Source organism: Physella acuta, unplaced genomic scaffold (assembly GCF_028476545.2).
Source record: "Physella acuta isolate Inbredline_101_S28 unplaced genomic scaffold, ASM2847654v3 ptg000325l, whole genome shotgun sequence".
In the NCBI taxonomy this organism is placed as follows: Eukaryota; Metazoa; Mollusca; class Gastropoda; family Physidae; genus Physella; species Physella acuta.
In genome coordinates this window covers 543,094-555,686 of record NW_026731844.1, presented here as the reverse complement: position 1 = coordinate 555,686, position 12,593 = coordinate 543,094, and the positions used below count along the sequence as shown (strand labels likewise).

Sequence of the window (12,593 nt, the reverse complement as noted above, 5' to 3'; positions counted from 1 at the left end):
AATAAATTGGATGCTTACGTATACAGCCACAGTAAACACTAATTTCATAATCGTGACATTTTCCAGTGTTTAGATGGTCATAGCACTTAAGGCCTTCAGTTAAACTGCAGGTGACCACTTGACCACTGTCGGATGCTTCCCTCTTTGTGGTCACATCTCTGCAGAGTATTCGTGATGGGTTCAGACAAAGGTTGTATTTTGGTCTTAATGTAGCCAGCAGTTCCATGTCACCACCAGATCCTGCAGCAGTAAAAAATCTTTTTATAATACATGAATTCAATTGATGCTATTTTCAGTAACAAAAAAATGTCAAATGTGTACCGGCACTTGGAGAGTTGTCATTGATCCAGTCACTCCATCCACACAACATGGGTGTAGGCACATGGGTGACATCTGTTGAGTGTTGCACAGTGGTGCAGCCTTCTGAACTGCCACAGATTACTGCGTTATTGAAACAACTGCAGGTAGAGCAGGCCTTCTCTGGGTTGTCCCAGGTTTCAAAGGCCTAGAAAGTAAAAATAACGGTAACATTTGCTAAATTTTACAAATTGTGCAAGTAATATTTTAAACTTGGTTTACAGGTGACCCAATCTTTCTCTTTTATTTAAGTCGCTTTCATGAAATGTATATAGACTGCTTCTGTTTTACAATTCTAAACATTTATATACATTTAAAAATAAAAAAATGAAGTTCAATATTTCCACTAATTCAAAAATTGAAAAGTTTCACTACAGTCTTTAAACAATAACAAACCTGAGCTGGGGTTCCATCAGGCTTAAGACAAGTACACATTTCTTGAGGTACGCAAGTGGTTGAGTTAATGAGCCTCTCATTGGGCTTGCAGGTCACATGATCAAGTTCAGGTGGGGTTCTGCAGCCTGGTACACAGTTGTCCTCTGGTGACAAAATGCCATTACAAGAGCCCGAGGCTCTGGCCAGGTAGTCACAGGCATCATCACATTTATAGGCACATTTCTGCCATTCTTCACCTGGTGGGCAGGAACCTGAAGATGGAATAAAAAATAGTTACAGAGTAGATAGTTTATAGCTCATTCAATTGGAAAATTTATTTGATTTTATATATCCAATATCTTTTTCTTTTTTTAGCTAGCTCATTTAAAAAAAACATATTTTATAAATTTAATAACATCTACTCTATTATAACTGACTTATAACTGAAAAAATATAATTAATAAACCCAATATCTACTCTTATAGCTAATTTATTTTTTAATTTATATATAAATTTATATATTTAAAAAATATATATTTTATAAATTTAATAACATCTACTCTATTATAACTGACTTATTTGAAAAATATAATTTATAAATTCAATATCTACTCTTTAATTCATTTTTTAAACTATATATTTTATATATCCTACCTGTAGTTCTCTTAGCTTCATCAGTAGAAGGCGTGGTTGATGGTGTTGGACTTTTAGTTGGTATGGCACCTAGAATGAAATAAAATAAATCACTTTTAATTTTACTGTCTTGATTGGCAAAAGGAAAACCATTACTATGTTAGTGCCTAGCTCATTTGATCTGTTAATTCTACTAGCTTTCTTAAAAGAGAATAAACTTAATTTATATACAAAATATTTCAAACCTAACAATGAATAATTTTTATATACATAATATTTAAAACTTAAAAGTAGATAGAAATATGGTGGACTTTTTTTTCAATATTAAAAAACAATCACAAAGTATAAATCATGTGACTTAATTAATTAGTGATGCGTTAACGTAATTAAAAATATCGTAGAACAGTTATAAAATACTGGTTCATAGAAAATCTTGCTTTCGTCTTTCATAAAAAAACAACTTAATATTTTAGTACACAAACCTGGGCACTGCAGTCCCCAACAGAGGACCCGAACCTCGTAATCAAGACATTGTCCATTGCTCTGTTCACTGTTGTAGCACCTAAAGCCATTAAGTGCATCACACATGAGCCTGTCCTGTCCAGCCTGTGAGAACAAGGTCGAGGTCCCAGCGACACGACACTCAATGTCCACTATGTCTGGACAAATGCCGAACTTGTTCTTGATGTCGTTGATAGTCTCCAGGTCTCCGCTGCCTGACAGGGGACTGTCACCATTCAGCCACTGTGACCAGTCACAGTTGACCTGCGTCTTGTTGCCAGGTGTTTTGGTGGTCAGAGGGTCTGGTACAGCATCTGGGAGATGGTGATGATTTTTTTTTTAAATACTAGTAAAACTTGAAGACATACAACTTAAAACAAGCTTTTAGAAGTGTTTAATATTAGTTTTTAAATAGTAAATAACAAAGCTATAATAATTAAATGACAAGCTTAGCATTTCAATACCAAAATGAAACATTGAGAAATAGCCTTAACCAGAACTTACTGGAACAGTTGCACATGTATCTGATCTCATAGTCTCTGCAGGGTGGGATGCCCTCAAATGGAAGGTTCTGACACTCAAGTCCTTCTGTTACAGTACATGTGGCCTCAGACAAACTGGTGTAGTCATCTTTAGTGTCAGAGTCCTTACACTCTATGTCAATGATGTTTCCACCAGGGCAGAAAGCTTCAAGTTCTTGGGGTGTCATTTTCTCCGTGTCCCCGTCACTTCCCACAGGGTTGTTCTTGTTGATCCAAGAGGACCAGCCTGTGACGCACTGGTGGGTGGGGCCATTGGTGGGGATACCGTGAAGTCCAGCACTTGGTGAGGGGGTGGGGGTGATGTGTGAGACCCCAGTGGTGGGGGACCTGGTTGGTGTCACATGACTGTCAGGGCTTGGTGTGGGAGGGTGGGCATCTGATGGGAAAATTTCGGTTAATAACATACATGAATCTGATAGGAAATGTATATTTTATAACATTAGAAAATCTGATAATACATGCTTTCTTAAATTAGTAAATTAGATACAAATATTGTTTTTTATTAGAAAAAATTTCATAATAAAAAGATATGTAACTTACTTAACTCAATTAGCAGAGCACACTTTAATAACTAAAAATAGTTAACATAAAGCTACAATTATGTTTTAAATGTGTCTTTTTTATTTATATATAAAAATTATATTAACAAATGGTAAAAAAAATATTTAACAAAACGTGTGTTCACCTGAGCAGTTACACTTGTATCTGATTTCATAGTTTCTACAAGGAGGGATGCCATCAAATGGAAGGTTCTGGCAATCAAGTCCATCTTCAATAGTACATGTGGCCTCAGCTAAACTGGTGTAGTCATCTTTAGTGTCAGAGTCCTTGCACTCTATGTCAACAATTTTACCACCAGGGCAGAAAGCTTCCAGCTCTTCTTTGGTCAGTTTCTCAGTGTCTCCAGTGCCAGTGGTGGGGTCATTCTTGTTGATCCAGTCTGACCACTGAGACGTACAAACTGGTGGAGATTTGGTTGTTGAGCTTTGGTGGATCATGACTGCAGGGGAAGATGAGGATGTCCTTGTTGTTGGTGGAATTGTGGGTGCATCTGGAAAAAAAAACAACAGCCAAGTTATTCATCAAATTAAAATTATTGTAATTTAAAAAAAAAAGTTTTATAAAACATCAAACTGGTTAGTTTGGTAAATTAAAGGGAGGTAACAAACATTTCTGAAAATTATTAAAAAAAAAATACCTGAGCAGTTGCACATGTATCTGATCTCATAGTCTCTGCAAGGTGGTACCCCATCAAATGGAAGGTTCTCACACTCAAGTCCTTCTGTTACAGTACATGTGGCCTCAGACAAACTGGTGTAGTCGTCCTTTGTGTCAGAGTCTTTACATTCTATATCAGTGAGTTTACCACCTGGGCAGTACTGTGCCATCTCTTCAACAGTCCATTTCTCATAGTCACCAGTGCCTTTAGTCGGGTCGTTTCTGTTGATCCATGATGACCAACCAGTTGCACAGGTCAGAACTTGAACTGGTGTGGGGGTACTGACCACAGGTGTGGAGGACTTTGTTGTTGAAGTGCTGGGAGGCAGGGTAGGTGCACCTGTAGTGGAAATGGAAATTGAGTTAATAGTTATTTAATGCGATGTCGCTTATTATGGGTCTACGACAAATTCCCGAATGGGCACTTGCTCGAATGCGACAAATGCCAGAATGGACACTTGCCCGAATGCGACAAATGCCCGAATGGACACTTGCCCGAATGCGACAAATGCCCGAATGGACACTTGCCCGAATGCGACACTTGCCCGAATGTGACAAATGCCCGAATATATATATATATATATATATATATATATATATATATATATATATATATATATATATATATATATATATATATATATATATATATATATATATATATATATATACAGCTAGATTTACAACAGCTGCCATATGTTTTTGCTAAGCAGCAATGCTGGTTATTCAATTAAAATAAATACATTTTATAGATAGAATTTACCTGTACAGTTACACTCGTATCTGATTTGGTAGTCCCTGCAGGGTGGGATGCCCTCAAAAGGAATGTTGATACACTCCAGACCATCCTCAATGGTGCAAGTGGCCTCAGACAAGCTGGTGAAGTCATCCTTGGTGTCGGAGTCTATGCACTGGATGCCGGAGATGGTGCCACCTGGACAGAAGGCTGCCAGCTCTTCTTTGGTCATCTTCTCTGTGTCTCCGTCACTGCCCACTGGGTTGTTTTTGTTGACCCAAGCTGACCAGCCAGAAGCACATTGGTGAACTGGTGTGGGGGATGGTGTGATCACATGACTTGATACAGACTGGCTTGAGATTGTGTTAGGGGCCAGAGTTGTGGTCACTGTTAAATAGTAAATAGATCGTTACAATTATTATTATTTAAAGGTTGATATTTAGCAACAATTTTCAAGAGTGCTCTGTCCTTTATATTGAATAAAAAAGTTTATATATTTTATTAGTTCCATGATAATATACTTAAGTTTAAAAAAATAGTAAAAAAATACATTTTTAAAACACAACTAAAACTTTACAGTAGTAATGTATGTCTGTAGCAAAAAAAATGTTTAGGCCTTAATTAATTACATTAAATCAGAAATATCAAAATAAGGTAAATTTTAAGCATGTAGATACTTACCAGAAGAACAGTCACATTTGTATCTGACCTTGTAGTCATGACAAGGAACATCTAGGAAAGGATTGTTAGCACACTGTAGACCATCTTCTAAAGTGCAAGTTGCCTCAGCCAAGCTCTCATACCCATCTAGCGTGTCGGCGTCCACACAGTCAATCTCTGTGATCTTGCCACCTGGACAGAAGGACTGCAGCTCTGGTGTGGTCATCAGCTCAAAGTCTCCATCTGTTCCAACTGGGGAGTTTTTGTTGACCCAGCCTGACCAGCCAGTGAAGCAAGGGTGGGGCGTGGACAGACCGGAGGTGGTTGAGGAGGTCAGGACTGGTGAGAGGGTGGACACGCTGGAGGTCAAACTCTGAGGTGGTGTGGGAACTGTTGATTGGGGAGGAGAGATAAATTAATTAAAAACATGCATAAAAAAAATGTTCAATATAATTTTTGTCAGTTAAGATTTTTAATTTTAGTTAAAATATTAAATCCAAAAATTCATATAAAAACAGAATGGACTTCAATATAGATGCTTAAAATTTTAGTTAATAAAGTTAATAAATGAGAGTAATAATAAATTAGAGTAATTTACAGCAGATATATGTTTTTAAATGAATGTGTTGGGAAGTTAAATCATGTTATAAAGCCACTTTAAATGTCTGTTCATTTGATGCATGTGTATTAAAACAGCTAGTTTTAAATATTTTTTTAAACTTTATCGAATTTTTTATTCAAACTATTTAATTAAAAATTGTGGCAAATATGTTGAACTATAGTATGATCTGAATATGTGAAAGAGAACTGACTTGTACAGCTGCACTTGTATCTGATCCTGAAATTTTGTATTCAAACTTATTTAATTGTCTATTGTGGCAAATATTTTGAGCAAAAGTATGATCTGAATAAGTGAAAGAGAACTGACTTGTACAACTGCACTTGTATCTGATCCTGTAATTTTGTATTCAAACTTATTTAATTGAATATTGTGGCAAATATTTTGAACTAAAGTATGATCTGAATAAGTGAAAGAGAACTGACTTGTACAACTGCACTTGTATCTGATCCTGTAGTCCCTGCAGGTCCTGAAGATTGAGTTCCAGCAGGAGAGTCCAGTCTTGAGGTCACAGGTCACAGGTTCCCCAGTCATGTCAGAAGGAATGCCAGTTGTGGTCTGACAGTCTATTTCAGTCACCTGGTTACATGACATTACCACACAGTTTAATACTAAAGTAGGACAATTTGTTTCATTTGCATAAAGTTTTGTAGTATTTCTGTGTGCAATACACAAATAGTGCAGTACACAAATAAAAATATTCAAACATTGTTAAAAGAAAATGAAATTTTTTTCCAAAGAAGTAATAAAACAAAATATCTTTGCAATGTTTACTATCAGCAACATTTCAACACTTACATAACCATCAGGACAAGTTATCAGTACTTACATAACTGTGAGGACAAGTTATCAGTACTTACATAACTGTGAGGACAAGATATCAGTACTTACATAACCTTTAGGGCAAGATATCAGTACTTACATAACTGTGAGGACAAGATATCAGTACTTACATAACTGTGAGGACAAGATATCAGTACTTACATAACTGTGAGGACAAGATATCAGTACTTACATAACCTTTAGGGCAAGATATCAGTACTTACATAACTGTGAGGACAAGTTATCAGTACTTACATAACCATCAGGACAAGTTATCAGTACTTACATAACTGTGAGGACAAGTTATCAGTACTTACATAACTGTGAGGACAAGATATCAGTACTTACATAACCTTTAGGGCAAGATATCAGTACTTACATAACTGTGAGGACAAGATATCAGTACTTACATAACTGTGAGGACAAGATATCAGTACTTACATAACTGTGAGGACAAGATATCAGTACTTACATAACCTTTAGGGCAAGATATCAGTACTTACATAACTGTGAGGACAAGATATCAGTACTTACATAACTGTGAGGACAAGTTATCAGTACTTACATAACTGTGAGGACAAGATATCAGTACTTACATAACCTTTAGGGCAAGATATCAGTACTTACATAACTGTGAGGACAAGATATCAGTACTTACATAACTGTGAGGACAAGTTATCAGTACTTACATAACTGTGAGGACAAGATATCAGTACTTACATAACTGTGAGGACAAGTTATCAGTACTTACATAACTGTGAGGACAAGATATCAGTACTTACATAACCTTTAGGGCAAGATATCAGTACTTACATAACTGTGAGGACAAGATATCAGTTCTTACATAACTGTGAGGACAAGATATCAGTACTTACATAACTGTGAGGACAAGATATCAGTACTTACATAACCATCGGGACAAGTTATTAGTACTTACATAACTGTGAGGACAAGTTATCAGTACTTACATAACTGTGAGGACAAGATATCAGTACTTACATAACCTTTAGGGCAAGATATCAGTACTTACATAACTGTGAGGACAAGATATCAGTACTTACATAACCTTTAGGGCAAGATATCAGTACTTACATAACCATCGGGACAAGTTATTAGTACTTACATAACTGTGAGGACAAGATATCAGTACTTACATAACTGTGAGGACAAGATATCAGTACTTACATAACTGTGAGGACAAGATATCAGTACTTACATAACCATCAGGGCAAGCTTCACGTAATTCTCCCTGAGTCAGTTGCTCACGATCTCCATCACCTATCTCAGGGATGTCTCTGTTGACCCAGTGTGTCCAGTAGTCTTTGGTGCAGAGATTAATAGGTGGAGTTTCTACTGTTGGTGCCAGGGTTGTGGGAGTTGGTGCTGGATAAAACACAACATTTTGTTTCATTTCATTTTGTCTAACAAGTTTTAAATCTTACTAGCCTAATGTAGATCTCAACCAGTTGCAGGAGATCTCAATGCATACATTTTTTTTATATTTAAAAAAGAATGTGTAAATCCTAGAAATGGATAGATCTACGACACTTTAAACAGGGTGTAACATAAATTTTAAGAGAAACAAAAGTAAACAAACACTGAAATAGTTTAATTCTAATAATCTCCATTTCTACATTTAAAAGTGACCTACCAGCACAAGAGCAGTGATATCTAATCTTCATGTTCTGACAAACTTTAGGTCTGTTGGACTCAGCATCACATTCAAAGCCAGTGCTGACCTCACAGCGTGTCACAAGGTCGAGCAGATACCAAGGCTTCTCCTGAGCATCAGCGGTCACACAATCAATCTGATCCACTTGACCGTGAGGACAGAAAGCTGACAGCTCTTCCATAGACAGAGCCTCTTTGTTGCCATTCGCAGTCACTCCATTTCTAAAAAACATTAAAAATATTTTTATTAACTGAATTTGATTTAAATTATTACTTATTTGACAAAAAATTTAAATAATGGAGAAAAACCCCTTAATTTTCCTTTATTAATTTTTCAAAATTGTCAATATTAATTTTGTTGGTTTTAAAAATGAGATTAAAAGTTAAGTTTTATAGCTTACATTTTAGGGAAGCTTGTCCAAATTAGATATTTTTCATTACAAATTAGTAAAAATTATATAAACAATTTTCTGATGTTTTAAATTTTTATTTTAGTTATGTTGTAAACATTAACTATCTATGCACAAAATGTTTTTAAAATAGTGTTGTGTTGCAAACATTACCTATCTATCCATAAAAAAAGTATTGTGATGTAAACCTTACCTATCTATCCACTCTGTCCAGCCAGAAGAGCAAGTGTAGGGGACAGCTGTAGATGCTGACTGGTATGCTGGGAGTGATGGTGTTGCAATAGGCTGTCCAGTTGTGGTCACCGAACATACGTCACACAGCACACGCACCTCATAGTCTTCACACACATGAGTGGGGGTGGGGTGGCAAACAAACATGGCGTCTAGCAGTGAGCACTCAACTAAAGAGTCTGTAGGGTCCCACATCATTTTGGTGGCCTTAACTCTGCACTCAACTCTAAGGAATTGAAATAGTAACATCGTAGGTTGTTTTAATTATTTTACATAGTAGCATTTTATAAAATAGCTTTATTAGCAAATACATTTACTGGTAATTTGTTATAAATAAATTATTCCATTAAAATATTTATTTCCAATTTTTTATATGAAAAAAATGTAAAAATCTATTTGGTTGTATTTCACTTACGCTTTGACAAATTCCTTTGGACATGCATTTGTTGAAAGGGGTCTTTGGAAAAACATATCCTTTTCACCACTGACAGGGTCAGGTACACTATTACTGACCCAAGGTGACCAGTAAATACAAGCTCGGGCTGAAAAAAAAAGAATTTTTTAAATTTATAATAGCGGACAATCATACATCCTTACTTAGGTGTTAAATATTTTATTACATTACAGCTGAATATATTATCAAATTTTATAAACATTACAAATATTTATTATGACACTTTATTACAGCAGTTTAAGTTTGTTGAAAGAATTTAATAAAATCAAAACTCACGTGTAGGTGTTGGAGTCTGCCCACTAGGCAAAGTTGGCACATCAGTTGTGGTCAAATGCAGAGGGACGGCATTTGGTGAAGGTGACCGACACCCATACAGGTTAAACCTCAGGGCTATGGAGTTGTGGAACTCAACCGGCCGTATCTGGATGTACCTGGCCTCAACGGTTGGGAAGTAGTTGGTGACAGGGGTGAACTGGTCGCTGTTTCCGGTGAAGACGATTGGCTTATGGCTGCTGTCAGTCACTGGATGGAAGTTGGTGCCATCAGTGCTGTAGTACACAATGTACTTGCTCACCCAGGATTTATCACTGGCGCTGCCTTGGGTGGCTACTCCTGATATCTCGTAGGTGGAGAGGAAATCAACCTGGATGTATTGGCTATTATCAGATGTGCTGAAAAATAAAGAAACAATTCTTTAATTTTTTGTAGTAGAGTATATAAAAAAATCGAAAATAAAAAATGAGATAAAATGAGATAAATAAACAATTTTATGTACACTCAAACAATAAAAATAATTTTAAAAATTATGAGAAAAAAAATGTGTTCAGAAAAGATGTCATGTATTGCATGTTACAGCATTAAAAAATATTTCAAAATTTGGCATACCTTGGAGACCATCCACCAGCCCACAAGTCATCTTTTTCCGTGTAAAGTCTGCCTCTTGAAGGTCCATGGAAAACATCAATAGAGCTTGACGCAGTCAGCTGATTGTCACTGACCACCAAAGGATTAGTTACACCCATTGGGATGGTGCAAACTGGTAAAAGACAAGCAAAATTATTATTATTCAATGAATAACTTCTTCTCAAAAACTTAATATTAATGTTTGCAAAATTTTAAAAATGGATTTTGTAATCAATTTACCTTGTTGGGTAGGGAGTACAGGGGCAGATGTTGAACCAGTGCCTGGAGAGGCTGTTGACTGGATGAGGAGAGGAGGAGGGGTCGCCATGGTAACAGAGGGCACATCAGGTTTACATCCCATGACGTCAAACCTGAGTCCTACACCTGCAGGTGATGCCTGGACTGGAACAATCTTCACATACTGGGCTATGATGTCACGGTTGAATAAATTCCTCACAGGTGTTGTACTGTCTGTGTTACCATAGAACAGGTAAGGTGTCTGGTCACCAGGGTTCTCAGTGTAAGGGGTGAAGTCCACACCATTCAGGCTGTAGTAGACGTTAAACTTTTCCACCCAACGAGATGAATCTGGGCTGCCTTGTGTCACTACTCCAGAGATGAGTTTTGGTTCATTGAAGTTCACCATTATCCATTGATTCGGATCAGGACTAAAATAATCAATAATAAAACTCATTTAAATAATTATAGAAACTTTAAATTTTTTATGGTACTTCACAATTACAAAAGTATTTTTAAAAATAATTTATTGATAAGTAATTAAACTAGATTAATTATGGCATATGTGGTTTTTACCCAGGCATCCAGGATCCACCAGAGTTTGTGTTTTTGTCATTGTAAAGTCTGCCATCAGCTGCTGTATGTGTGCTGTCCAGGTTAGAAGAGGAGGTCAGCTGCTCATCTGTGACTATGTAGTGGTCACTGATGCCCATAGGGACAAGACAAACTGAAACACATTGTAAGCAACCAGCTCTTTTATCTCCTCTATGTTAATTCACATATCTTATCTGATTGAAGTAAAATTATTTGAAGGCAAAATGCAATAAAAAACAAGTGATGTTTCTAAGTGCTAGATCGCCTACGTTTTAGGAATCATTAGAAGACACTGGAATGGTGCTCAATTTGACGCATCAAGCAAAAAAAAAAAAACAACAGCGAAGGCCAAAAGAGACTTGAAGGTGCACAGCAGAAAAGCAACTGATAAGAGCAGAACTATTTTGGGGGACTGTCACGAACATTGGCAGAGTTAGGCTAGAATTGAAGGAGCTTTCTGTGGCAACCCCATGTGTCTTGGAAACAAAAGGGAGAAGATGATGATGCAAAAAATTAATTAAACATGAACTCCAAAAAATTTACCACAAAGTAAAATGATGTAGACAGAAAGTATGAATGATTGATCAATTTTTTTTTAGTAACACAAATGCTTAAAACCAACCTTTGGGTGGTAAAAATGTAGAGACTCCCATTGTGCTTGGGGATAAAGTTGATATTCCTGTTGGACCACCAGAATTGAGGGTGGGGACATCTGGACCTGTGGGTGAGGGGGTGGGTGTGTACACAGGTGCTCGAGTGGTTACCAACAGGTTTTCTTTAGATGGGTTGCATCCCAGAACATCAAACCTGAACAGAGGAAGTGATTCTTTAAGTCAGTAATTAGACATATCTTTATAAATTAAGTTTATTAAAAAATTTAATTATGAGGTATGTAATTAGGTGTAATAAAATTCATACGATATAAAAAAAAAGCATTTCACTGATATAATTAAATAATATATAGAAGATCTACTTCTGCATATGATTGTATTATTTATTTAGAATGGAATAGTAAAAAAACAAACCTCATTGCTATTCCAGAGTTACTGTTGACTGGAACTATGCGGATGTACTGTGCGATGATGTTTTTAATAAAGTAATTTGTCACAGGTGAGTTTGTGTCTGTGTTTGCAGTGAAGATCTTGGGGACGCCATCTTGCTTATCAGAATATGGAATGTAGTTTTTACCATCAGTACTAGTATAAACTTTGTATTCAGTGACCCACTTCTGATCTTGACCTTCACCTTGTGTCACAATGCCTGATAAGAATTTCTGCTCTTTGAAATTAACTTCTATGTATGGTGCACTGTCAGTTGGCCTTGGAAAATCAAAATAGAAAAAATTAACATAATTTTAAAGTTAAATTTTAGAAATTATATTATTTAAAATAGTCTAAATAAAATATAATTGTTATTTTTGCCATGTATTTGAGAGAAGATATACTCACGAAGGCATCCAGGATCCTTGGTAGAAAGTTCCAGACAATCTGGCAAGTTCTGGGCCATGACCACTGCTACTTGATGTTGCAGAAATTTGAGAGTCCTCAACTATCCTCAGGTTTTGTAAGCCCATATCTTTTCCACACACTGTAGAATTTAAAATAATGATTTCGTTTCTTGCTTGATACAA

At 36.2% G+C, this 12,593-nt stretch overlaps 1 protein-coding gene across 4 annotated transcripts in view; it reads right to left on the bottom strand.

Moving 5' to 3' along the window:
- LOC131940672 (uncharacterized) overlaps positions 1 to 12,593 on the bottom strand; it is a 101,620-nt gene that overhangs the window by 11,286 nt on the left and 77,741 nt on the right. For all 4 annotated transcript variants that reach the window (XM_059299400.1, XM_059299401.1, XM_059299403.1 and 1 more), the window contains 22 exons: positions 12,412 to 12,550; positions 11,989 to 12,282; positions 11,586 to 11,770; positions 10,946 to 11,096; positions 10,373 to 10,800; positions 10,115 to 10,265; positions 9,506 to 9,900; positions 9,191 to 9,317; positions 8,738 to 9,001; positions 8,115 to 8,356; positions 7,680 to 7,846; positions 6,067 to 6,220; positions 5,044 to 5,412; positions 4,390 to 4,749; positions 3,607 to 3,966; positions 3,094 to 3,459; positions 2,371 to 2,784; positions 1,848 to 2,180; positions 1,387 to 1,455; positions 754 to 1,004; positions 322 to 505; positions 19 to 240 (listed from right to left, as the gene is read on the bottom strand). In XM_059299400.1, the coding sequence (XP_059155383.1) occupies positions 19 to 240; positions 322 to 505; positions 754 to 1,004; positions 1,387 to 1,455; positions 1,848 to 2,180; positions 2,371 to 2,784; positions 3,094 to 3,459; positions 3,607 to 3,966; positions 4,390 to 4,749; positions 5,044 to 5,412; positions 6,067 to 6,220; positions 7,680 to 7,846; positions 8,115 to 8,356; positions 8,738 to 9,001; positions 9,191 to 9,317; positions 9,506 to 9,900; positions 10,115 to 10,265; positions 10,373 to 10,800; positions 10,946 to 11,096; positions 11,586 to 11,770; positions 11,989 to 12,282; positions 12,412 to 12,550 (5,625 nt within the window). The remainder of the gene's footprint in view (positions 1 to 18; positions 241 to 321; positions 506 to 753; positions 1,005 to 1,386; positions 1,456 to 1,847; positions 2,181 to 2,370; positions 2,785 to 3,093; positions 3,460 to 3,606; positions 3,967 to 4,389; positions 4,750 to 5,043; positions 5,413 to 6,066; positions 6,221 to 7,679; positions 7,847 to 8,114; positions 8,357 to 8,737; positions 9,002 to 9,190; positions 9,318 to 9,505; positions 9,901 to 10,114; positions 10,266 to 10,372; positions 10,801 to 10,945; positions 11,097 to 11,585; positions 11,771 to 11,988; positions 12,283 to 12,411; positions 12,551 to 12,593) is intronic.